Here is a 27,375-nt window from a genome sequence, read left to right on the forward strand (position 1 = left end):
TGGGCATTAGCATAGGAAGGTATGGCATGAATCATTTGAAATGTTCTGTGAAGTTATTCTTAAGTTTCAGAAGTAAAAAGATGCTCTGCACTCATAAATCGAACAGGTCTTACAGATGGTTGAATTGCCAGCTCATAGCGCTTTTTTGTTGCAGCACTGTGAATGTCTCAGAATCGGGGTATCACAACCTGAAAATACACATTCTATGCATTCACGTTAAGTATCCTTTGTTTTCTATTGTGGGTTGGTTGGGACAAATTTGACCACCTTCTCCCTTCTTTCCATGCACCACGACCACCACAATGTGGAAAAGTCACTGCACCCCACCCACCTGCAGTATAATCAAGCAAAATAGCACTCCTACCAACAGTGCCAAACGCCATATTTAGAGGGTGCTTGCTTTATAAAAGAGGGAGACGATGGCATGGACATTGTTTGTTGATTTCTGAACTTCAATCATCAAGAGGTAAACAAACCTTCCAGAAGCAGCTTTTAATATTAGTGCTGTTCATTATCTTATACCTGCTGAGGTGTCACAATCCTAAACATGTTTTCATCATATTAAACTGTGGTGGGGGAAAAAAAATCAATAGTACCTAATTTCAAAAGCCATGAACTGGCTGTGGTAAAAAGCTAACACTCCTACTCGTATGTGATTCTGATTTTATTTATTCATTTTTTTTTAAAAATTGCCTTTTTCCAGAGCGACACCACCATCCATTTTTGCTAAGAGGGTGAACAATAGAGGTAAGCACTATCCATTTGTATGCTTGAAGTGACTTGATGCTTTTGGCTAAAGCAATGTGAGTTAAAACAATAATACTAGTTACTGTTCAGTGCTTTATATATATTTACAAAAGTGCTTAGAATACTGTATAAATTAAAGCTTGGCGTCTTTGATGGCTAGGCTAAAAAATGACGGACGCTCAGATGGCAGAGTTTGGGATTGCAGCCTCATACCTGAGGAAGTCGGAACTAGAGCGTCTTGAGGCCCAAACTCGGCCCTTTGACATGAAAAAGGCATGTTTTGTTCCTGATCCAGAAGAAGAATTTGTTAAAGGGACAATTATCAGTCGTGATGGAGACAGAGTTACTTGTGAGACTGAGAAAGGAAAGGTAAGCATTTAGAGAGGCATTATATTCTTTATTTTTTTTCTTAAAGAATAATTCAAATATACTATAAAACGCCACAGCTGACGAAAATGGAATATGCTCTTGCATGCAGACTGTGATTGTCAAGGAATCAGATATTCATCCTCAGAACCCGCCAAAGTTCGATAAAATCGAGGACATGGCGATGTTCACCTTCCTGCATGAACCTGCTGTGCTGTTTAACCTCAAAGAGCGTTACGCAGCCTGGATGATCTACGTGAGTTGTGCATGTCAAGTTCTCCACTCAGAACCACGATAACTTTTCTGTTTTATGGCTCTGAAGACAGTAAACATTGGTTTCTTTCTCTACAGACCTACTCAGGGCTCTTCTGTGTCACCATCAACCCATACAAATGGCTGCCAGTGTACAACCAAGAAGTTGTTGTTGCTTACAGAGGCAAGAAGAGGAGTGAAGCTCCTCCTCACATCTTCTCCATTTCTGATAACGCCTACCAGTACATGCTTGCAGGTAATCATAACCTACTGAAGTGAGTACAATGTTGAAATAGAAAATACATTTTGTTTAGGTAGAAAAATTCCTGATCCTTTTTACCCTGATTGATTTGTGTTGCTAACAACTAAATGTATGTGATGTGTTACTCAGATTTATTTTATTTTAGACAGGGAAAACCAGTCTATCCTTATCACGTAAGTCTACCTCTTATTGAGAAACTGTAACTATTGAAATATCAAGGTTTTCTCATGTAATTTAACAAAACCAGTCGGTTTATGAAGCCTTCAAATAGTATTCTTAAATTTTCAATAATACATTGATGATGTACTAAAAAAATGATACTTTTCGTAGTGGAGAATCTGGTGCTGGGAAAACTGTGAACACCAAGAGAGTCATCCAGTATTTCGCCAGCATTGCAGCTGGTGGTTTTAAGAGGGACCCCAATGACAAGCGGGTGAACTAAACATTGCCATATTTAAATCAATGAGACAGGTTTTCACATAAGTCCATCAAGGAATCACAAATTAATTTAAACCGTACCAATTCTCACCTTTAGAAAACTTTGAACAGTGTTTAATGAGATGTTAGGAGCAACATTTGTTAGCTATTATGCAACAGTTAGTTCCAGTCCTCTAATTTCATTGATTGAGTAGCTTTCCAAAATTGTTTGTATTTAGTATAACCAGACTGGGATGCTTCATTGTGTGCATCACTCCGCTCGTCTGTGTTGTCACGTAAAATTCCACTTCCTAGTTTGAAGCCATTACTACTAGGCATGTAACAATATATCATGCGACGATAAATTGTGATACAAATTTATGATACTTTGAATGGATGAAATAATCGCGATTATTATCAGGCTGCATAATCTCTTAGTTTTTCCTATCTGTCTTAGCATTTCCTGTCTGTTCTTTAGACAGCAGAGGGCACAATAACGTACAATAGCGAGAAGGCACGTGACTTCACCCTAGGCAGACGTAACACAGCTCTAATGCCGTGAAAACACACAAAAAACAGATTTAAAATGGGAAAGAGCTGTTGTGTGATTGACTGTACAAATAGATTCAACAAGAAATCTGAACTTTCTTTTTACAGACTGCCAAAAGTAAAAGAAAAGGGGAAGCAAATGGAGATAGTACAAATGTTCATAAAAGTTTATGAAGAAAATGCCTATTTGTTATTAACTTTTTTCATTTTTAATAAAAGGAATATTTTAGTTAATAGGTTATTATATTTTACTCCAACCTTTACAAATGTGGGTAATTAATTATTGTTGGTTATTAAGAAAATGAAACAAAAGTAATATCTAAGTTGATTAAAAAAAATCGGAAAATAAATGTATTTGTTTATGCATACGTTATACATTTTTTGGTAATAAATTTTTCTTCATTTTTTTTCAAAAGCTATCATGGCAAAATCGAGTCGTGAACCAAATGTCATGAATCGAATCAAATAAAATCATGAATTGGGTGAATCATCACATGCGTAATTACAACAGTAGAGATACCAACATCAGCAGACATGGCAAATTTTTCACGAACATAACTTTTGACTTAAAATATGAAAGGTTGTGATTAACTACAGCGCTCTGCCCACAGCTTCTTACCTATACCGAATCATAGCTGTGCCAAGATTCAGTATAACTGCATTTTTCCTCATGCAATGTTGCTTAAGTATTGAAAAGATTTATGGAACCGATGGATCTAGTAAACACTTCAGCCCAAAACCTTGATCAAAGCTTTGTTCCTCAGTCACTATTCAAAGGTTTCCTGAATGTGAGAATTAACATGACATGACATGTTGAATCTGGTTTTTTTTCCCCCCCACACACATGAACTAAAGTACACACTTTGGTTATCACATTCTAGGGTACTCTGGAGGATCAAATCATCCAGTGTAATCCTGCTCTGGAGGCTTTTGGAAATGCTAAGACCATCAGAAATGACAACTCCTCCAGATTTGTAAGTTTAATAATTGTTTTTAAGGACTATTATCATGTGTAACTTCAGAAGAAAAAGGGTCGAAACAATGTTTAACTTTTCAACCAGGGCAAGTTTATCCGAATCCACTTTGGTGCCACTGGCAAACTGGCCTCTGCTGATATTGAGACATGTAAGACCTTTTTTTTTTTTTATTTAAAACAAAACATAACCACTCTATCTGATTTTTTTAATATGAGCATAATAATTCGGTCCCTGTTTGTCTTGTTATTCTGGGTGATACAGATCTTCTAGAGAAGTCCCGTGTGACGTTCCAGCTCAGGGCTGAGAGAGATTACCATATCTTCTATCAGATCTTGTCTCAGAAGAAACCTGAGCTGCTAGGTCAGCAAAAATGATCAATATTAATAATGCATTCTCTGCAGTCCAGTCCACATACTCTATGTATACATAACTATTCCAAAAATGCCTGTCTTTCTTTTTTCATCTTTGACAGAAATGCTGCTTATTACGGCTAACCCTTACGATTACGCCTACATCTCCCAAGGAGAGACTCAAGTAGCCTCTATTAATGATGCTGATGAGCTGATGGCTACTGATGTAAGTAAAAATAAATCAAATCAAAGTCCTTCCCACGCCATGCGGCGCATAGGGCGCCGCTGATCTCCGTTTCCATAGCCCTCGGCCTCTCGCCTATTACATAGCTAGGGTTACAGTGGGGGGCTAGTCCTCTGGTAACCGCAAGAGTTTGACTCCCCACTCACATCTGTATTGCAGCGTGCCTTTCCAGACGGCAGTAGGTATCATTTTTATGATGGTCTTTGGTATGACCCAACCGTGAGTAGAACTCCCGATCGAGAGGCGGACACGCTAACCACTAAGCCAACTCGCAGTTCAGGTAAAAATAAAGAAGCTATCTAAAACCAAACTCAGAATTATTAGTGATATTGAAATAAGATGTAAACTGTAGGGGGCGGCACGGTGGTGTAGTGGTTAGCGCTGTCGCCTCACAGCAAGGAGGTCCGGGTTCGAGCCCCGTGGCCGGTGAGGGCCTTTCTGTGCGGAGTTTGCATGTTCTCCCCGTGTCCGCGTGGGTTTCCTCTGGGTGCTCCGGTTTCCCCCACAGTCCAAAGACATGCAGGTTAGGTTAACTGGTGACTCTAAATTGAGCGTAGGTGTGAATGTGAGTGTGAATGGTTGTCTGTGTCTATGTGTCAGCCCTGTGATGACCTGGCGACTTGTCCAGGGTGTACCCCGCCTTTCGCCCGTAGTCAGCTGGGATAGGCTCCAGCTTGCCTGCGACCCTGTAGAACAGGATAAACCGGCTAGAGATAATGAGATGAGATGAGATGTAAACTGTAGGTTCCTAAGTGTAAATATATTCAATTTTATGGTCTATATTGATATTCTTGAGCAACATGAGTCAAGATGACATACTTGTATTTAAGATAGACACTCCACTTTTTTTTTCTGTAGGAAGCTTTTGATGTGCTGGGCTTCACCCAAGAGGAAAAGAACAGCATCTATAAGCTGACTGGTGCCATCATGCATTACGGCAACATGAGGTTCAAGCAGAAGCAGAGAGAGGAGCAGGCTGAGGCTGACGGCACTGAAGGTATATCTTGATACATCAAATAAATGCATCGTTTACATTTTGGTAAAGTCAATTACAATTTCTTGAATTACTGGTTCCCTAATAAACTTATCGCAACACAGCATCTTGGTATTACAGAAAATCTCTTGTGATTACAAGAAAGCATCTCATTCTTCTGAGAAAAAACGTCTTGTTACTACAAGAAAACATCTCATTATCTCGCAAATTTTACTTCATGCTTGGCTTAAACCACAATGAGATCTTAATGTCACTGAGTGCTGTAGACAGTATTGTCATTTTTATATGCATATTACAAAGAATTCTTAAATCCCAGTGTTTATACAGATGCTTGTGCCATATATCTAAAACAGCCTGACCAATTTTTGCATCTGTATAAACACTGGAATTTAAGAGTCCTTCATAATGTGTATATACTAATGATAATACTATATACACTGCTCAGTGACATTTCAGTCTTATTATGGTTTAAGGCTAGCATTGAGTAAAATATGACTAATTCTGTCAGACCCAATCAATTGATAACCACGTAGGCTATATTGTAAAAACAATGTTTTGTTGTTTGTACAACATATTTATCTTATAATAAGGAGATGCTTTTCTAGATGCATGGCAGTAATTTGCTTCTGTAAGCATATACACTGTCAGAAATGGGGGTACAGGAGGAGTCCATTTCTGTCTTCCATGGTACAATCTACACTAATGTATCCCCTAGAGCTCATTATTGGACTTCAAGGTAACTATGTGTACCTTTTTAGGATCAGAAAGGTGCATATATGCAGGGTGCGATTTGTCAAAAAAACAGAAGGGGGGATGTTTTTTTTTTTAATCATGAAACATCACAAAATTAAGGTAACAATAGGCTAACAGCTCAATAACATCCGATGATATCAAATGAATAACACTAAATGAAAACGAACACTAAACCAGAGATAGTAAATTCATCTTCCTATCTCTCTGACTAAATACACGAACACTAACACAACAAAGTTCGCATTGCTTGTCGCGTTGCTGTGATGTTTCTCTCCCTCCGGATTAAATGGACAGTGACTCGAAAATCACTAAAATACATGAATACTAAATGAACAGTTTGCTCTGATGGCGCAGTTCACATTGTGCGCAGCTTTCCGATTTAAACTGTTTTTTTCTCATCCTTATACTTCCTGTTTCATGGACTGTAACGGATTTGCTCAGGGCCGTTGACAGCTTTGGCTGGGCCCGGGACAAAATAATCTGAGTGGGCCCCCCCACACACACACATACGCGCGCATGCACATTGCCACACAGCAACCACCCACACCCAACCCCTCTTTTCACAGTCTCCATTCACTCCAACCCTTAAATAACAGGTATTCCAAGCCCGTTATAACAGTCAACCATTTTATTTCAACATTTCAACATATTTACAGTTTGAACATTTCCTTAGTCTGCAACTATTCAGGTGCGAAATGCAATGCGCCGGACTTTTGCTGTGGCAAAGTCGTCAATAAGGTCATTGAAGTCCAGCTTCTTTGCAAGTTCGCGCTCTATAGAGAGCATAGCCAGCCCATTGAGCCTCTCCTGTGACATGTTTGAGCGCAGGTAGTTGATAAACCAAAATGATTGTTTACGGGATGGAACTGGGCCTCAATGAGAATGGAGTTATGGCTTTCCCAAAATCTGAACATAGAAGCATCACCACTAGTCACACACAGACTGGCCATTGGGGGTAGCGGGAGTTTTCCCGGTGGGCCGGTGGTTCAGCGTGGGCCGGCGGAGAAAAAAAAAAAAAACAGTTGCGCGCTGGCCTTTAATATGATAAGCAAATGTTAACAGTTTCCAGCGCGCAACTGTAATAAGCAATGTTAACAGTTTCTTAAAGAAACTGTTAACATTGCTTATCATATTAAAGGCCAGCGCGCAACTGTTTTTTTTTTTTTTTTTTTTCTCCGGCCCACACTGAACCACCGGCCCACCGGGAAAACTCCCGCTACTCCCGATGGCCAGTCCGTGTGTGCCACTAGTGATGTGTACAGTGAGTTTATCAGTGTATTTTTTTGTCTTGTTTTTCATAAACGTCCTTTCCGTACTCGATTTAGAATGTTACAAAAAAAATTGACACCCTCCCAACCACGTAACATTAGCCTATCTGACCTGGGGGCTGACACATTTATTACGGATAAACCAAAAGGATTACAACGTTCCCTGGATATAGAACTGGACCGAGAAGATTTCAAAATCTTAACGTGTAAGCAACAACAATAAAACAGAGGTTGTTTAATTGCGCTTTTCATACAGGCCTATCATTTTTCACTTGAGCAAGGGAATTGTTTGAAGAGTATCCAGTCTAAGCGAAAGTTTAATGTTTTGCAACAGACTAACCTCAAAACACCCCATTTATAGCCCATTCGTTACATTAAACTCTATCTAGCTGGCAATTTCACATGCCGTCGTATCTACACGGGATGATTTCCAACAAAATAAGGTTTAATTAACAAGAGGCAGCGTTCCACGGGCTTTCAGCTAACCGGAGTCCAGCTCAGCGCAGCTCAGCAAGCGTGCCTAAAACATTTGGATATGATTGCGGGCCAATGTGCTATTCTTTGCTTCATTGAGATATATGCAACACAGTGTTATTAAACTGATATGTTTATGAAATAATTCAATGCCCTGTGCATTTCAGTGTTCACTCAGTGTACCCTGCTATCCCTACTTTATAATTATGAATGGCGCGTCGCGCGTGCTGGGGTTACATTACGGGGCTGGAAAAAAGTTATCTGTGTCTTACCTGGCTCAGCTGCCCCACTGCCTTCACCACCTGCTGCATCATCTAAATCTTTTCTAAAATATCTATGCAGTGAGCCCCTGAGGCTCTTGGCTTCTTCATCTCTTTTTCTCTTTTCTTTTCTTTGCTCCTGACTTGTTGTGCATGTTGGCAAACGGGCTCGCACGCTTATTGTTGAAGCGTTATGATGGAATAGTGCCGTGTTATTTGGCGCCTTAATCAAAGACCAAACCATTTCTGCATTAGGGGTGGTAGGTGGGTTCTTGAATCTATTTTCGAAGACAATAAAGGCAAAAGAACCAGAAATCATTCATTGAATGCAAATATAGCACATTTTTCTCCCCCAAATCAACACATTTTGAAATGAAACAGAATGATTAATGGCATCTTCATGAGGGACCAGTTCTGGGCCCCCCCTCATGCCTGGGCCCGGGACAAAATACCCGGTTGTCCCCCCCTGTCGACGGCCCTGGATTTGCTTATTTAGTAATTTTAATACAGAATTTACTTTGAAATTATAATCAGACACTCCAATGTCCCCCCTAAAAAAAAATCGGCCGTGAAAAAGGCGGCATCCGCCAAAAGGCGCGCTGTTTGCATCCCTGCATAGAACGCAAAGATATTATTATTATCTACAATGTATCTATTTGCTGGGGACGTTCGTGAACATCAAAGCTGCCACTTCGGGTCATTTTGAAAGTGAGTGCAATGTAGACCATAGAAAACTGTGTCACAACATGCCTGTCATGTCAACTTATTTTTTTGGTTTGTTTGTTTTATTGACGGGGTTGTCCCCGAGGATTTTTTTTCAGCAGAGATAAAAACCAGAGGGGGGGGGATGATCCCCACCATCCCCCCCAGCAAATCGCACCCAGGTTATATGTTCCTAAGCAGTATATAAATTGTACAAATAGGTACCTTAGAGGGTCCTGCTCCAGTGACAAGCCATTGTACCCCTAAAGGTACAATGATGTTCTTTGTTTTCTGAGAGTGTGCTATTTGTTTTATTTTACATTAAACATTATATTAAAATATTTTAATTAAGTTTTAAAAATGAAGTTGAAGCTACATGTCACTTGAATTAATTTTTACAGTTAAAATTTAGGACATGATTCACTTTTTAGTCAACTAGATTTGTGCTGATAGAAGAAAAGGTTCAACTTGTTAGCAAATTAGCATGATATTAAGCAATTCAACTTGCACTCCTTACTTATTAGGAGTCTAGCTCATCCAGAGTAGTGTAGACTCTTGTAGTGAATTGGAGGCACAATGTCTACCAAGTAAAGCTGGCCAAATGGTAAATTCCCACCATTTGACAAGAGTATCCTCAGATTATACAAGTCAGAAATGTATGGTTAATAATGGGAATGATCTATTTCAGATGCTGACAAAGCAGCTTATCTAATGGGCCTGAACTCTGCTGATCTCATCAAGGCTCTGTGTCACCCCAGAGTTAAAGTAGGAAATGAGTGGGTCACTAGGGGCCAGAATGTCCAGCAGGTTAGAAATGAATATCAACCAGGATACGTACAATCTCGAAGGCTATCACTGAAATAATATTTCTGTAAAGGATGAATATATATTCTGTTCTATAGGTGTACTATGCTACTGGAGCTTTGTCAAAGGCAGTATATGAGAAGATGTTCCTTTGGATGGTTGTCAGAATTAACCACTCTCTGGACACCAAGCAGCCTCGCCAGTACTTCATTGGTGTGCTGGATATCGCTGGCTTTGAGATCTTTGATGTATGTTTTCTTGTACAAATATTTTGTTCTGGTACAAATTTCTACTGCCAAAAAGCTTTATATCAGGATTTATATGAGGAGTGCATCATTAATAATTACTATATGTTTTCCTTAACAGTTCAACACCTTTGAGCAGCTGTGCATCAACTTCACTAATGAGAAGTTGCAGCAGTTTTTCAACCATCACATGTTTGTGCTGGAGCAAGAAGAATACAAGAAAGAGGGTATTGAGTGGACTTTCATTGACTTTGGTATGGACTTGCAGGCTTGTATTGATCTCATTGAAAAGGTACGGTGTGGAATTTGAGCTAACAGCATGATTTAACATATTTAGTTTGGAAATGAGATATACTCATGCTTTTTGCCTTCTTGACTCTGTAGCCCATGGGTATCATGTCCATCCTTGAAGAGGAGTGCATGTTCCCCAAAGCCAGTGATACCACATTCAAAGCTAAGCTTTTTGACAATCACTTGGGCAAATCTGCTAACTTCCAGAAGCCCAGGATTGTGAAGGGTAAACCAGAGGCTCACTTTTCCCTAATTCACTATGCTGGCACTGTTGACTACAACATTATCAACTGGCTGGTGAAGAACAAGGACCCCCTGAATGAAACTGTCGTGGGGCTGTACCAAAAATCCACCATGAAATTACTCGCTCACCTTTTTGCAAATTATGCTGGTGCTGATTCAGGTAAGATGACTCAGATGGCTGAGGAATGTATTACCACTTTCTAGTTATCATGCATATTTTCTAATCATCAGGAATTTTATTCTAATAGCTATGACAGAAGGAGGTGGAAAAACAAAGGAAAAGAAGAAAAAGGGTTCTACTTTCCAGACTGTGTCTGCCCTCCACAGGGTAAGATAAGTTGTATAAATCATATAATTATAGAAAGCTGAACGTTTTCACATACGTTACTAGTGAAACGTTTGGACGCACCTACTCATTCATAGGTTTCTCTGTATTTTGACTTTTTTTTCTACCTTGTGAAAACAACAAAACTATTAAATTGTTTGAATATATGGAACATGTATGGAATTATGTGGTAAAAAAAAGTGTTAAAAATACAGTATGTTTTATAATTTAGATTCTTCAGAGTAGCCACAGTTTACCTTGATAACGCTTTGTTACTCTATTGGCATTATCTTAACCAGCTTCATGAGATTGTCACCTTACGTAAATGCTTTTCAATTAACAGGTGCCTCGTCAAAAGTTAATTAGTGAAATTCCTTGCCTCCTTAAAGCATATACGCAGAGCCATGGCCTCACTTTTGTTTATAAATGCCTTGAGACCTCAAGAATGGCACAGGAATAGTTTTAAACATTAACAATAAATCTAATATAGTCATTTTTATGATTAAAGTGATTTATATTGGTAGTGGTCTGAGTGAATGACCTTGACGTCCGTAACGTCACAGCAGGAAGTCTATCGGTCTCATCGCCATTTCCGCTATACTAAAACACAGAGCTGACTGCAACTCCGATCCTCCATTTTGAGCTAATTTATCGCCATGCCACGTAGATGTGTTGCTGGCCGGTGCAGCAACATGACAGAAGCTGGATTTATGTTGCATTCATGGCCCAAGAATGTTCAAACTGCAAAGATTTGGACGTGTTTTGCGAGAAGTTCTCGGGCACATTGGGCGACTACAAAGTTTTAGTCTCCTCTGCTCTGCACATTTTACTGAAGACTCGTACGAGACCTCTGATCTGTTGAGGAGTGTTGGCTATAAGCCCGTCTTGAAAGAGGGTGCAGTACCAACAATTAAAGAAAACTACAAGAAAAGGAAAGTATTTATTTTATTTATTTTTTAAAAAGGAAAGTGAGTTTAGTTGCACCAGTCCTCCTGGAGTGAGCCGAGGTTAGTTGGTAAAACCCGGGATGGAACAGGATGTGACATATCGCTCGGGCAGTGACCTCCCCGCAGTTGTTGCTAAAACCGTTGATGTCCCATTCCGTCCCGGATTTTAGTAATTGCCTGAGCTGAGCAGTAATGGCGGAGTACCCCGTAATGGAGGGAATGGAGCAGCCGTCTTATTTCTAAACTGGATATCGCTGCCATCTCGCCCTTACGTGGAAGAAGCAAATGAACAGAGAACTGAACGAACAACTGAAAGTCAGATTGTTTCAAAACGATCGGCCACAAGATCGGCCTTCAAGAAGCGAGAACACAGACGGGTAAGCTCCGACTCTCGTTTGGATAAAAAAACAACAAAAACAACGCGTTGTTTACCTGCATTTAGATTAATACACGTAACTTGTATTGTGTGTTTAAGTTACCAGTATAAGATTTAATTTGCTTCAGAATGTGATTGTCTCACTTCATCTGATTATTTAATGAGCCTTTTACGTTTTATCAGTGAAAATGCATGCATGTACATGTATGTTGCATAAGTTATAACACCGATCCTGTTTTAATGAGAGTCAACCCACAATCAATGAAGTCAAATCAGTCTTAGTTGAGCGAGTCGGTAACGGTGTTTCTTACTTTCACCATAAATTTTTATTTATATGACTTTGGTCTATAGCTGTAAAAGGCCTCGGCCTTAAAACCGGTTACCGCTGTGACGTCACGCACTCAGGGCTGGCTGGCTCAGCGGGGCAGCTCGAATGCCAACTTTGTGGTCGATTTTAACTCTCAAAAATATATATATTTTTTATTCCCATTTATGCAGCATACAAGAGTCAAGGATGGAGATACTATCCACTCAGAAATTTATTTAAAAATAAAGGTTCTGTGTATATCCTTTAATGTGTTTGAGCTCAAACGGTAAATAGTAAATAATCAAAAAAAACTAAAGTAAGTCGCCCTATTCCACAACTGTAGTAATCCATATTATGTCAAGAACTGCTCAACTAAGTAAAGAGAAACAGCCATCATTACTTTAAGACATGAAGTGTTTTTTGTTTTTTTTTAATTAATACAAATAAAGAAAAACCATTGAATTAAAAGGTGTGCCCAAACATTTTTGGTACCGTACAGTGGCTATATTAATACATTACCAATTACATTACTAAATCAATACTTTGTCATTTTGACAGTAATTTGCAAAATACTATTTATTTAAACTTAAAAACAAAGTTTTTCTGTGATCAGTGGTGGACCATTATACTAAATTTGGTCAAGGTGAACCATGAATGCCAGCCTTAACGTTTTATACAAATCGAGCTATGTGAATTCTTACACCTTCGCAAGTGCGAAACCATATTGGCTGTACTTGTGCATCTTTAGGAGAATTTAAACAAGCTGATGACCAACCTGAGGTCAACTCATCCTCATTTTGTGCGCTGCATCATCCCCAATGAGACAAAGACTCCTGGGGCCATGGAGAATCCTCTCGTAATGCACCAGCTGCGCTGTAACGGTGTGCTGGAGGGCATCAGAATCTGCAGAAAGGGCTTCCCTAACAGGATCCTGTACGGTGACTTCAAGCAAAGGTAAGATGTTATAGCATAAGGAAATTACCATCAAGTGGAATTCCTCACTTGGTGAAATTCTGTACAGTTGCACAAATTATACACATTTTGCTCATACACAGTCCCCTCCAAAAGTATTTTAATGGCAAGGTCAATTCTATTGTTTTTGACTCACACTGAAAACATTTAGGCTTGACATCATAATGAATGATTGTGATAAAAATGAATGAATATGAGACAATAGATCAGAATTTCAACTTTCATTTCCTGATATTTACTTCTCGATGTGCTAAGCAACTTAGAAAACAGTGCTTTTAGTTCGAACACACTCACTTTTTAAGTGATCAGAAATATTGGAACATGTGACTAAAAGGTACTTCTTGTTGCTCAGATGTGCCCTGTTAGATTGATTGTATAGCTCTAAATTTAACTGAATAGCTCTGAATGTCTACTTTTGGTTTGAGCCTTGGGTTTTGCCTGTGAAGCCTACATTTTTTTCTTAAAAAGGATAAATCACCATGAAGACCAGACAGCTGTCTAAGGGAGAAAAGTAAACCATTTTGAAGCTGAGAAAAGAGGGAAAATCAATCAAAGCCATTGCACAAGCATTGGGTATAGCCAGTACAACTCTTTGGAATGTCCTGAAAAAGAAATAAACCACTGATGTACTAACAACTAGACATTGAATAGGTCGACCAAGGAAAAATGATTCAGTTGATGACAGAATCATTGTGAAAGCAGTGAAGAAAAAACTAAAAACAACAGTCAATGACATCATCAACAACCTTCACAGGTCAAGGGTGAAGGTATCACAACCAAACATTTGAAGAAACTTTGAGAACAAAAATATTGGGGCCACACCACAAAATGTAAACCACTCATCAGCAGTAAGGTTTGGTAGGCCAGATTAGAATTCGCAAAGAAATAAAGAGATGAGCCACAAAAATTTTGGAACCACCATTAGCCTCTACAAAAGTGATAGAAAGGCCAAAGGGTAGAGAAAGAAAGGATCTGCTGATGATCTAATACATGCAAGCTCATTTGTCAGCAAGGTGGAGGTAGTGTCATGGCTTGGGTTTGCATGGCTGCTTCAGGAAAGGTGCAATGGTAGCTCAGAGGATTAAGATATGTTGGATCTTAAGATATGTTGGACTACTGAATGGTAGGTCATGAGTTCAAAACCAAGGACTGTCAAGCTGCCATTGCTGGGCCAGTGAGCAAGGCCCTAAAACCTCAACTGTTTGGTTGTATAAATGAGATAAATGTAAGTCACGCTGGATTAGGAAATCTGCCAAACGGAATAGGCTCGCTAATCTCTATCGATGATTGATATAACTCATGATAGTAGCAGCAGAATGAATTCAGAAGTCTACAGAAACAGGGGTGGGTTTCCCAAAAGCCTCCTAACACTAAGAGTCTCTCTAACTGCCTCTTAAGAACTATATTTAAGCAATCATGGTTTTCCCGAACAATGCCGTAGCCAAAATAGTACTTTGATTCGCTCTTAAATTATAATAGACCTGGATCACTCTTTCACAGCAAAGAACATCTTTAAGATCTCACTCGCAGCCAAATACACAGAAATACACACGAGCCTCCAAGAGACTCTTACAATCAATGGGCAAAAACTGTTGTTATTATTAAATAAATATGCACATTACAATATTTCATTTAACACATGTAATTGCATAACATATTGAAATAATGTTATGTCACATTGATAACGGCACATTTTAACCAAATTTAACTCCATCAGTAGGCAAGTGGTTATCTAATTTGGTGTGATAAATGAGCCAAATTGCTGTGCCAGATGAATGCAGAAATAAGGGTTAATTTCAATCCACTGGAACACTACACTGATGAAGCCATCCAAAAACGGTACAGATGACCAAACGCTGAAATACTAGCTTTGAAAGCTCTCATAGGGAGAGATTTGCAACGATCTACTTGTCTCAACTTTTCCCTCACCCCAGCAGTCGAGCTTCTGACAGCTCTGCGGTACTATGCCACCGGGGGCTTCCTGCAGACGATTGGGAGGACCATGACCTCAGTGCGGCTGCTGCATCCAAGGCTGTGCATTCAATAACAGCACTCCTGCGCCATTGCCACACTGTCATCCGATTTCCAAGGACACAGGAGGAGATCCAGGAAATCAACCAGGGCTTCCATTAGCTCACAGACCCAAGAATTCCCCAGGTCATAGGAGCCATAGGTGGCACCTTGATCCCTGTCTGTTTGCCATGTGATGACCCTATCTTCATGTGCAGGAAAGGGTATGCTGCTCTGAATGTGCAGGTTGTGTGAGATGCCCACAATATTATCAGTGATTTTGCTGCAAAATGGCCTGGCAACACACACAATTCATTCATATGGGCAAACTCATCCCTCTGCACCCTGGCCAACAGTGGGGAATTTGGAGGTGGATGGCTACTTGGTGACAGTGATTATCCCCTCCATTGCTTCCTGCTCACACCTTTTGGTAACCCACAATGTGCACCAGAGGAGAAGTGCAACACCACTCATGCTGAGGCCTGGAATGTGATGGAGCAAACCATCGACATGTGGAAAATGTGCTTCCACTACATCCACAGATCCTCAGGCAGCCTCAGATTCTCCCCAAGCAGAAGCTGTGTAATGGTGGTGGTCACTGCAATGTTGCACAATATTGCAGTGAAGGCCAAAGCACAGACTCTAGCTATGGGGTGAATAGAGAATCAGGAAGAGATGGAACAGCAACATGTGGTGCCAGAAAACACGCCAGTGCAGAGGCGTGCTGTTCAACGTCAGGCAGGCGTTCATGCCAGAAGGCAGTTAATTTTGAATGTTTTCAGTTCAAGTATTTAACCTGCCTGAGACCATAAATTTATTTTTCCATTATTTTGACTGGTTTCTTTACTCCCTCCATCAATGACTATTTGCAAACCACTTTCACTTTGTCACTCATGGCTTAAATATTGTACTTCATCCTTGAAGTCATCATTAATGTACAATATAAATAAAATATAAAGAATATACAATTTCATCTTGGTGGTATTATCAAAAAGTCAAAGTCCCTCCCATGCCAGGACCTGGTCTTCTGAGGCAGTCTTCTGTCCCAGTTCTATCCAGCTCTTTGAGGCGCATGGGTGCAGCGCTGATCTCTGTTTCCATAGCCCTTGGCCTCTTGCCTATTATGTAGCTAGGGTGACAGTGGGGGGCTGGTCCTTTGGTAACCACGACAGTTTGACTCCCTACTCGCATCTGTATTGCAGTGTGCCTTGCCGGATGACAGTAGGTACCATTTTTATGATGGTCTTTGGTATGACCAGATTGCGATCTCCCAGTTGGGAGGCAGACACACTAACCACTAGGCCAGCTCATGGTTGGTGGTATTATCGGAAGTGGCTAATGTAGACTTACCCCAGCTTTGTGATGAAGGAATATTGCATATAAGGTTTTTAAGAACAAGGCAAAAATAAATAAAAACAGCACTTAAATGAAATGAAGAGATTATCTGAAAACATAAAAGGCATGAACATGCCTTTTATGTTTTCAGATAAAGTATGCTGGCCAGCAGGTGCAGCAATTACAGGAATAGAGGGCCTCTGAAATTATGCCTCTGCCAGCTCTACTTTTCTGGCCAGCAGGTCTAGTTTTGCCCATTTAAGGGCCATCTGCTCTTGATGGTGCCGCTTCCTTTGATCGTGCAGGTCTCAGAGAAACTGGAGCTGCTCCTTCTCAATGTTAAGCAGCTCCCAGCTGCACTGACACTCTAGGCCAACTGGACTCTGGCTGCCTGCAGCCTGGGAAGCGGACAGCCGAGAGGGTCCGGGGATGAGGAGGCAGTGGGACCATGGGGGTGGGGAGACAGTATGGTCTGGGGAGGGGACGGCAGGTGATGGTATAGATATCTCCTGCCCATAGGACATCAATGCCTGCAGGTATGCCCTCTGTCTGTTTGCCCCAGTATTGCGAGGACCCTTTCTTCCTCTGGGCTTAGGGGAGCCACAATTGACATGCCACCACTGGTCACCCTTTCCCTCTCTCTCCTCACTTCTACTCCCATCCTCTCTGCTTGGCTGGAGAAGTCCTGCCAATTTTTCCTTACTTCTTCTGCACTCCTTGATTGAGAGCTTGAAACACTGAGGTTCACAACAAAGGACTTCCGCAACTGCTTCTTATTTTTATTTGCAGAGTGGCTCTTGGATTTGGTGAGCAGCACTTCTTTATGCTGTTACATGGCATCCAGCAAAATAGACAAGTCATCTTTAGTAGATACAGACTTCCTCATTTTCTTTGTCTCCATTGCACACACCAAATACCACTGAGATGCATGCAGATTTATAAGGGAAATTAAGCTCTTGATTGGGTAACAATCAAGAGCTTAATTGTGCACAGGGAAAACATTTTACTTCATTATTTAGCTTATTATTTGCTCATTCTTTCATGCAAATGTTTGTTCATTTAATTGAAAAAAAAAAACACACTTGGAATTTAAAAAAAAAATATATATATATAGTCCAAAATTGGAAAATGATTTCAATTATTAACTAGAAGAGCACTTCATAGAGTGCATACCTCCACCAAGCCGCATATAATCAACAGCAAAATCAAAATCACTTGAACCTAGGATATTAGTAAAGCTGTACACCAAATTTCATCAAAATCTGTTTCCTACTTTTTTGAGTTGCATGTGGAACAGATAAAAACATCCTGGATCCACATACATGTCTGGATTTGCATCAAAACCTAATCAACTGTTCCTTCACCCATGGCCGACCTTTTGTCAAAATTTCATCAAAATCTGTTCACTACTTTTTAAGTTATGTTGGGAACAGACAAAAAAAAAATCCTGGATCCACATACATATCCGGATTTGCATCAAAATCTATTCAATTATTCCTTGGCCCAAAGTTCACCTTTCCTCAAAACTTCATCAAAATCCATTCACTCCTTTTTTTTTTTTTAGTTACACTGGGAAAAGACAAACAAACAGATGTGAAAACATAACCTCTTCCAACAAAGTTGGCAGCAGTAATTAAGACATTATATAGGTAATGCTTGATGACAATACAATATATTAACATATATTATAAGCACTTTATATTTCATTGGTTTTTGGTTAAAAAACAAATGACCTCATTGACTGGATTTAGCAACTACTAATGCGAGGACACGCATTGCCAAGAAGCTTTTAGAAAAGTTGCTCCTAAGAGTCCTTCTTATGAGTGTGTTTGGGAACGCCATATACAGAGACAACATTCGTTGCTTAAGAGCGTCTTTAAACTCGTTTATTAACCCTAAAGTGCACCATTATCAGGAAACCCACCTCTGATCAGTCTGCAAATCTACAGAGAAATGCATCTAATCTAATTGGGAGGAACTTCATCATGCAGCAAGACAATGACCCAAAACACACTGCCAACACAACAAAAGACTTCATCAGGGTCAAAGTGTAAGGAGACTGAAGGGAGAAACCCCCCCAAAACAAACAACAACTGAAAGAAGCTGGGGTACAATTCTGGAAAAGCATCACAAAACAATACAACAGTGTGGTGATATCAGTACTTCACTGGCTTGATGCAATTACTGCAAGGAATATGCAACCAATTTTTTTTTTTTAACTTAAGACTATCTATTCTTATACCGTGAGTTGGCCTAGTGGTTAGCGTGTCTGCCTCTCGATCGGGAGATTGCGAGTTCTACTCACGGTCGGGTCATACCAAAGACCATCATAAAAATGGTACCTACTGCCATCACCTACTGCAATACAGATGCAAGTGGGGAGTCAAACTCTCGTGGTTACCAGAGGACTATCCCCCCACTGTAACACTAGCTATGTAATAGGCAAGAGGCCGAGGGCTACGGAAACGGAGATTGGCACCACCCTATGCGCCACATGGCGTGGGAAGGGACTTTGACTGTCTATTCCTATACTAGTTCTCACAGAGGAATTGGATGGTCTACTCCCAAAGGTGCCATGTTCAGAAACTCTGATGAATCATCTAATATCATCATCTGATCTAAGCCAAGTGTCTTCAGTGTATAGCAAAAACAAAAGAACTGGCCTTCCCATTCCAATAATTTTTGCAGGGATTGTACAACACAGCTTATAAATACTCCAAAAGAGAAAAAAGCTGGATACTTTTTGTAGGTGTCAACACCAATCAATTTATATCTTTGGGCGTGATTACATCTGCAATTTTCAAGTAAAAGAAATTAATTTCCCAATAATAACTGTAATATTTGTGCATTAAACCACAGTCTTCTTAAATACCTAAATATTTCTTTCTTCAATAATTTATTTGCAGATATCGTATTTTGAATCCTGCTGCTATTCCTGAAGGGCAGTTCATTGACAGTAGGAAGGGAGCTGAGAAATTGTTGGCTTCATTGGACATTGACCATAATCAGTACAAGTTTGGACATACTAAGGTTCAATACTATGAATCATATTAGTTTTGCATTATTACTGGAAAGCTAAAGTCATTTCACAGTAAATAAAACTTAGTATGCATACTGAGATATTACCGTATATGTTGTTATTCAAGGTGTTCTTCAAGGCTGGTCTCCTGGGTCTCCTTGAAGAGATGAGAGATGATCGTCTTGCCCTAATCATCACTCGTTTTCAGGCTTGTGCTCGGGGTCTTCTCTCAAGAGTTGAGTTCCAGAAGATGGTTGAACGCAGGTAAGACTCTACATTGTGTTAATAATTCTCAAGGCATTTTCCATAACTTCAAAAAATACATTAACATTCCATGAATTGTAGGGATGCCTTGCTTGTGATCCAGTGGAATGTCCGTGCTTTCATGGGTGTCAAGAATTGGCCCTGGATGAAACTATACTTCAAGATTAAACCCCTGTTAAGGTCAGCTGAAGCAGAGAAAGAGATGGCCAACATGAAGGAAGAATTCCTGAAACTAAAAGAGGCTTATGCTAAATCTGAAGCCCGCAGAAAAGAACTTGAGGAGAAAATGGTCACGCTTCTCCAAGAGAAAAATGACCTGCAGCTCCAAGTCCAGGCTGTGAGTTTATGATTTGAATGTGGATATCATGCATCTGTTTTTTTTTTTTTTTTCCTCTGAGAGACCAGAATTAAAAAAAAAAAATTAAATTCATTTTTCCCCCCAAAACAGGAGCAAGATAATCTATGCGATGCTGAGGAGCGATGTGAAGGTCTGATTAAGAACAAGATCCAACTTGAAGCAAAATGCAAAGAGTTGACTGAAAGACTGGAGGACGAAGAGGAAATGAATTCTGAGCTGACAGCTAAGAAGAGAAAGCTGGAGGATGAATGCTCTGAACTGAAGAAAGATATTGATGATCTGGAACTTACTCTGGCCAAAGTGGAGAAGGAGAAGCATGCCACTGAGAATAAGGTTGAAGTTTACTATAAATACAGTACCAGTCAAAAGTTTGGACACATCTACTCATTTATAGGTGGTTCTGTATTTTGACTATTTTCTACATTGTAGAACAATACTGAAGACATCAATACAATGAAATAACATATTGAACATATATGGAATTATGTGGGAAACAAAAAGGTGTTTAAAAAAAAACAACAAAATATACTAAGTAACTTTAAAAACGCACAATGGAATTCAACACGATATCACTTTAGATCCATGCATATATTTGAAATTTATGATATTGTATGTAATGCACACACATCTTGAAACATCGATAAAGGACATTTATTGTCAAACTCAAGAATTAATTCACAATAAAAAAATTCAAAGTGACAGTTGGTCCATGTTCGGACCGTCATGCTGGAGATTCTGGGTCTGTGTCGTCCAGGGGTCTCAGCAGCAGTGACTGAGGGTGTCAGGAATCTGTCACGGAGGTGAGCTAGCCTGATGTGCTGATCCTGAACTGGCGTCGTGACTCGAGGCTGACCAGGGCGTGGACGATCCCTGGTGCTCCCTGTCTGTCTGTAACGCTGACTCAAACGGGAAATGGTCGAATGATGAACACCGAAGTGCCGGGCGACCTCTGTCTGTGTACTTCCGGCACGCAACATCCCGATGGCCTGTTCACATTGATTTTGGCTTAGGCGTGGCATCTTCAATAATGACAATTTTCCCATCATTTCCCCCGGGTATTTATAGGCAAGATTGTGTGTGTACAGTGTATGCAAAATTTGTTTGAAAATTAAAGCCTGTCCATGTCATTGACTACCCGAGTCATATTGTACGCTATTGAGTACAACTCCCTTAAATTCTGATTTGAGCACAGATTTGGAACTTATTCGGGCGGAACGAAGTTATTTTTCCATTGTGATATATTTCTTTTCTTCTTGAGATAAACTCAGCACGAATTCAGCAAGTTTTATCAATGTGCGTTTTTAAAGTTACTTAGTATATATTTGATATTTTAGATTCTTCAAAGTAACCACCTTGATGACGCTTCACACACTATTGGCATTATCTTAACCAGCTTCATGAGGTAGTCACCTGGAATGCTTTTCAATTAACAGCTGTACCTCATCAAAGTTAATTAGTGCAATTTATTGCCTTCTTAATGCACTTGACACCATAAAACAGTAAATAATAAAAATACAGTAAATACTGTAGCCCTTTTCTACAACTGTAGTATGATGTCAAGAACCGCTCAACTAAGTAAAGAGAAACAACATCCATTATTACTTTAAGACATTAAGTGTCTTGCAATGAATAAAAAATAAAGAAAAGCAGTTAAATTAGGTGTGTCCAAACCTTTGGTTGGTACTATAAGCTTGAAGCAATTAAGAGCAATGTTTTTTTTAAGACATTCAACAAAATGTTCTCCTTTTACAGGTTAAAAACCTGACTGAGGAAATGGCAGCTCTTGATGAAATCATTGCCAGGCTGACCAAGGAGAAAAAAGCTCTCCAGGAAGCTCACCAGCAAACACTGGATGATCTGCAGAGTGAGGAGGACAAAGTCAACACTCTGACCAAAGCAAAAGCTAAACTGGAGCAGCAAGTCGATGATGTTAGTATTTGTTACACAGTCATGGGTATGAAATACTAATCTCATGAAAAGAGATGCAATACCAAAACTATTTTTCCTCCAGCTTGAGGGATCACTGGAACAGGAAAAGAAGCTCCGCATGGACCTTGAGAGAGCTAAGAGAAAACTTGAAGGTGATTTAAAATTGACTCAGGAGAATATTATGGACCTGGAAAATGACAAACAACAGCTGGAGGAGAGGCTGAAAAAGTAAGTTGCTAACAATAACAATGGAATAATAATACGTTGTTAAACTCCTACTAAAGATGTATCTACGTATGTGTATCAAAACCACAGAAAAGACTTTGAGATCAGCCAACTCAACAGCAAAATTGAGGATGAGCAAGCAATGGCAGCTCAACTTCAAAAGAAACTCAAAGAGTTGCAGGTAATCTGAGACCTTACTGGGATAGTGATTTCTCTAATTATGCCTGGTGTGCTTACCACAAACTCTTATACTCTAGGCTCGTATAGAAGAACTGGAAGAAGAGTTGGAGGCTGAGAGAGCTGCCCGTGCCAAGGTTGAGAAACAAAGGGCAGATTTGGCAAGAGAACTGGAGGAGATCAGTGAGAGACTGGAGGAGGCTGGTGGTGCCACTGCTGCCCAGATTGAAATGAACAAGAAGAGAGAGGCTGAGTTCCAGAAACTGCGCAGAGACCTCGAAGAGGCCACTCTGCAACATGAGGCCACTGCTGCAACTTTAAGAAAGAAACATGCTGACAGTGTAGCAGACCTGGGAGAGCAGATCGACAACCTTCAGAGAGTGAAGCAGAAGCTTGAGAAGGAGAAGAGTGAGCTGAGACTGGAGCTAGATGATGTGGTCTCCAACATGGAGCAGATTGTTAAATCCAAGGTAGCAATGAATGATTATGTACGGTGTATACAGATATGTATATTTAGTTTAAGAGGAGCACATCAAAATATGTTGATTATTCAAGGCGAAGCAAGGCCAACGTAAACATTTTGCTGTCAAATATTATAAGTTGGGGTGGGTGGGTGGGTGGGTGTTTGTTTGCCTTTTTTGTTTCCATAAGATTAATTTTCTTTTTATTCTTTGGTCCAGGCAAATCTTGAAAAGATGTGCCGGACTCTCGAGGACCAGATGACGGAGTATCGGACTAAATTTGAGGAAGGACAACGCACCATCAATGACTTTAGCATGCAAAAAGCTAAATTGCAGACGGAGAATGGTAAGGACTAAGCTAAAGGATGAGGGCGTACTGTATGTTCCAGGTGTAATGTATAACACACAAATGTAAATGAAATCAATTTGTAATGCAGGTGAACTCACAAGACAACTGGAAGAGAAGGATTCCTTGGTCTCTCAGCTGACCAGAAGCAAGCAGTCGTATACTCAACAGATTGAAGATCTAAAGAGACAACTTGAAGAGGAAATCAAGGTATTTCTACAACTGGTGCTTCAAAACCTTTCACACAGTGCAAAATTAAATAAAAACAAAAAAACAAATACTTCTTTTTTTTCAGGCTAAGAATGCCCTGGCTCATGCAGTGCAGTCGGCTCGTCATGACTCTGACCTACTAAGAGAGCAGTACGAGGAGGAGCAGGAGGCTAAAGCTGAGCTACAGCGCAGTCTTTCCAAAGCAAACTCTGAGGTAGCTCAGTGGAGAACCAAGTATGAAACTGATGCTATCCAAAGAACAGAAGAGCTGGAGGATGCGAAGTAAGAAATCAGAAACCATCAAAATCTTCATTTTTCCATGTCGTGATTTTCATTTTTCATGTTAAGAAATGGGGCGGCACGGTGGTGTAGTGGTTAGCGCTGTCGCCTCACAGCAAGAAGGTCTGGGTTCGAGCCCTGTGGCTGGCGAGGGCCTTTCTGTGTGGAGTTTGCATGTTCTCCCCGTGTCCGCATGGGTTTCCTCCGGGTGCTCCGGTTTCCCCCACAGTCCAAAGACATGCAGGTTAGGTTAACTGGTGACTCTAAATTGACCGTAGGTGTGAATGAGAGTGTGAATGGTTGTCTGTGTCTATGTGTCAGCCCTGTGATGACCTGGCGACTTGTCCAGGGTGTACCCCGCCTTTCGCCCGTAGTCAGCTGGGATAGGCTCCAGCTTGCCTGCGACCCTGTAGAAGGATAAAGTGGCTAGAGATAATGAGATGAGATGAGATGTTAAGAAATGATCAGTGTTAAAAAAAAAATCCATTGAAACATTTGCTGTTCTGGCATGTAGAAAGAAACTTGCTCAGCGTCTGCAAGATGCAGAAGAAGCTGTGGAAGCTGTCAATGCCAAATGTTCCTCTCTGGAGAAGACCAAACACCGGCTGCAGAATGAGATTGAAGATCTCATGGTTGATGTTGAACGATCTAATGCTGCTGCTGCTGCTCTGGACAAGAAACAAAGGAACTTCGACAAGGTTATTATTCTCCTCATTGTAATGTTGTTCATATTGCCCTCTGTTCAAATGTCTAGTTTTGTAAATATGTTTTTGTTGCAATCTACCAGGTCCTAGCTGAGTGGAAGCAGAAATATGAAGAGTCGCAGTCCGAGCTGGAGAGCTCCCAAAAGGAGGCCAGATCTCTCAGCACTGAGCTCTTCAAACTAAAGAACTCATATGAGGAGTCCCTGGATCATCTGGAGACCATGAAAAGGGAGAACAAGAACCTCCAAGGTACCCATGTTTGTTTCATAGGTCTAGAACATTTGAGTACTATTCAACATATACTGACAAGCATATTCTTTCCTGATAAACAGAGGAAATTTCTGACCTCACTGAGCAAATTGGCGAGACTGGCAAGAGCATCCACGAACTGGAGAAAATCCGTAAACAGCTAGAACAGGAAAAGGCTGAGATTCAGTCTGCTCTGGAGGAGGCTGAGGTACATCATTATTATTGATTGCATCTTATGTATATCATATATTCTGCAGCTGTCGATTTCAATTGGAGAATAAAATAGCAATCATGGGATAGTGAGTGAAAAAATATATAGATTTTAGCTTTGATTGAACTGTGAACTATTAGGCTTCCCTCGAGCATGAAGAAGGAAAGATCTTGCGGGCCCAACTGGAGTTCAACCAGGTGAAGGCTGACATTGAACGTAAGCTGTCCGAAAAGGATGAGGAAATGGAGCAGGCCAAGAGGAATCATCAAAGAGTGGTGGATACACTGCAAAGCTCTCTAGAGTCTGAGACTCGCAGCAGAAATGAAGCTCTCAGAGTGAAGAAGAAGATGGAGGGAGACTTAAATGAGATGGAGATCCAGCTGAACCAGGCTAACAGGCAGGCTACAGAGGCCCAGAAACAACTCAAGAGTCTCCATGGACATATGAAGGTACGTTCTGAACAAATGTAATTATGATGGAAAGCATGATGGAATCTACAGTATGTTTCTAATTACCTATGTATTCTACAATTATCTCATTGTGATTTTTTTTTTTTACATTGTAGGATATGCAACTGCAGCTGGATGATGCTCTCCGTGCTAACGATGATCTCAAAGAGAACATTGCTATTGTGGAGAGACGCAACAATCTCCTGCAGGCTGAACTGGATGAACTGAGATCCCTGGTAGAGCAGACCGAGAGAGGACGCAAACTGGCTGAGCAAGAATTGCTGGATGTCAGTGAGAGGGTTCAGCTACTGCACTCTCAGGTAGTATACGGATTCCTATCTTCAATTACATTGTTGAAAAGTTGTAATATAAATTATATAATATTTTAAGCATAACTGTATATACCTGTAGAACACTAGCTTGTTGAACCAGAAGAAGAAACTAGAAGGAGACACTTCTCAGCTGCAAACTGAGGTTGAGGAGGCTATCCAAGAGTGCAGGAACGCTGAGGAAAAAGCCAAAAAAGCCATCACTGATGCTGCCATGATGGCAGAAGAGCTGAAGAAGGAGCAGGACACCAGTGCTCACCTGGAGCGCATGAAGAAGAACATGGAGCAGACCATTAAGGACCTCCAGCACCGTCTGGATGAAGCTGAGCAAATTGCCATGAAAGGTGGCAAGAAGCAGGTCCAGAAACTGGAGGCTAGAGTAAGTGAATGAATTTTCTTGATTAACCTAGATATACTACACATTATCTTGAATCACTCTAAAAACTCTGTGTACATTTTTTGTAGGTAAGGGAGCTTGAAAATGAGGTGGAGCTGGAACAGAAAAAAGTCAGTGAATCTGTAAAAGGAATCCGGAAATATGAACGACGGATCAAGGAGCTCACCTACCAGGTTATTTCTTTTTTTATTGTGCCATTTATCACCTGCAAAATATGTGAAAGAAATTACTAATGTATGTATATTTATACACACACACACACACGTGGTATTTACAGACTGAAGAAGACCGCAAGAATCTGGCTCGTCTTCAGGACCTGGTAGACAAACTGCAGCTAAAGGTCAAGTCCTACAAGAGATCTGCAGAGGAAGCTGTAAGTGCATCAAAGTGAAACTGAGGCACACATTTAATATGCTTTTGTACTTCTATTTGTTTTTAAATTTTGTGTACAATCTTTTCAGGAGGAGCAGGCCAATGTCCACCTTGGCAAATTCCGCAAGATACAGCACGAGCTGGATGAAGCAGAGGAAAGAGCTGATATCGCAGAGTCTCAGGTCAACAAGCTGAGAGCCAAGAGCCGTGACATAAGCTCCAAAGTAAGATTCTTTCTCATCCAAATGTTAATGAGTGATAAAATCCAATAAAATGCTCGTGTTTGCCTTATTCTTTTAATATTGCACACATTTATTTATTGTTTTTTATATTTAATGGGCTTTGTTAATGTATATGATTGTTAAAACGTTTCAAATATTCAAGGCTATAAGATTGGCTTACTCATAGTTACGTGACTCAATCATTGAGTTAACAAGGAATTGTAAACATCAAGTCCATATATAGCCTAATAAACTAAATATTTCGGTGTTAACCCCTTCAGTTGTACACATGACGTTCCATAGCATTTTATCTTGTGTCTGAAGGGGTTAAACTGCAAAATAAATAAATATTAAATTAAGAAAAAAGAAAACAAATTTTTCTAACTTCTTCTCTTGTCTTTATTTCCTCTTACAGAAAGGTCATGATGAAGAATGAAGAGATCACTTGACTCTCTCTTAAAAGCTTGTGCACTGTAGTTTAGTGCTCTTTAACTCCAAGACTTGTAATTGAATAGAATAAAAATGAGCAATGAACCCTTTGCCTGTGTATTTATTTATGTATTTTTCATATTACAATGATGCCATAATACTTAACACAAATAAAACAAGAGTAGATCAGTGCCCAATAGATCAAGGGGAATTTTAAATCAAATTAAAATCAAAATGTAAAATTCAATTTAAATACAGTATAATGGCCAATGTACA

The 27,375-nt window shown here is 40.1% G+C and overlaps 1 protein-coding gene across 1 annotated transcript; it reads left to right on the plus strand.

Moving 5' to 3' along the window:
- The first annotated feature begins 302 nt into the window (after positions 1 to 302).
- LOC132887079 (myosin-7-like) lies at positions 303 to 27,209 on the plus strand. The gene is made up of 39 exons (XM_060922433.1): positions 303 to 466; positions 704 to 747; positions 908 to 1,116; positions 1,226 to 1,369; positions 1,465 to 1,621; positions 1,773 to 1,800; positions 1,958 to 2,060; positions 3,475 to 3,567; positions 3,655 to 3,718; positions 3,832 to 3,930; positions 4,043 to 4,146; positions 5,023 to 5,161; positions 9,304 to 9,422; positions 9,518 to 9,667; positions 9,786 to 9,956; positions 10,049 to 10,358; positions 10,447 to 10,526; positions 12,902 to 13,107; positions 19,377 to 19,500; positions 19,617 to 19,753; positions 19,835 to 20,090; positions 20,202 to 20,444; positions 21,864 to 22,040; positions 22,123 to 22,268; positions 22,356 to 22,446; positions 22,523 to 22,912; positions 23,123 to 23,249; positions 23,341 to 23,459; positions 23,545 to 23,741; positions 24,253 to 24,436; positions 24,526 to 24,691; positions 24,775 to 24,899; positions 25,043 to 25,351; positions 25,468 to 25,671; positions 25,763 to 26,059; positions 26,146 to 26,250; positions 26,355 to 26,450; positions 26,539 to 26,673; positions 27,086 to 27,209. Exons 3-39 carry the CDS (start codon positions 916 to 918, stop codon positions 27,104 to 27,106), a joined length of 5,817 nt encoding a protein of 1,938 aa, XP_060778416.1. The 5' UTR covers positions 303 to 466; positions 704 to 747; positions 908 to 915; the 3' UTR covers positions 27,107 to 27,209.
- Positions 27,210 to 27,375: the final 166 nt, after the last annotated feature.

The sequence above is a fragment of the Neoarius graeffei genome, chromosome 5 (genome assembly GCF_027579695.1).
Source record: "Neoarius graeffei isolate fNeoGra1 chromosome 5, fNeoGra1.pri, whole genome shotgun sequence".
In the NCBI taxonomy this organism is placed as follows: domain Eukaryota; kingdom Metazoa; phylum Chordata; class Actinopteri; order Siluriformes; family Ariidae; genus Neoarius; species Neoarius graeffei.

What these genes read in the sequence shown, in the direction of transcription:
- LOC132887079 (XM_060922433.1), top strand. Translation starts at nt 916, where the DNA reads ATGACGGACGCTCAGATGGCAGAGTTTGGGATTGCAGCCTCATACCTG. An exon ending in CTCTGCTGATATTGAGACAT is followed by an intron (nt 3,719 to 3,831) that starts GTAAGACCTTTT and finishes TGGGTGATACAG; the next exon opens with ATCTTCTAGAGAAGTCCCGT. An exon ending in AACAAAGGAACTTCGACAAG is followed by an intron (nt 24,437 to 24,525) that starts GTTATTATTCTC and finishes GCAATCTACCAG; the next exon opens with GTCCTAGCTGAGTGGAAGCA.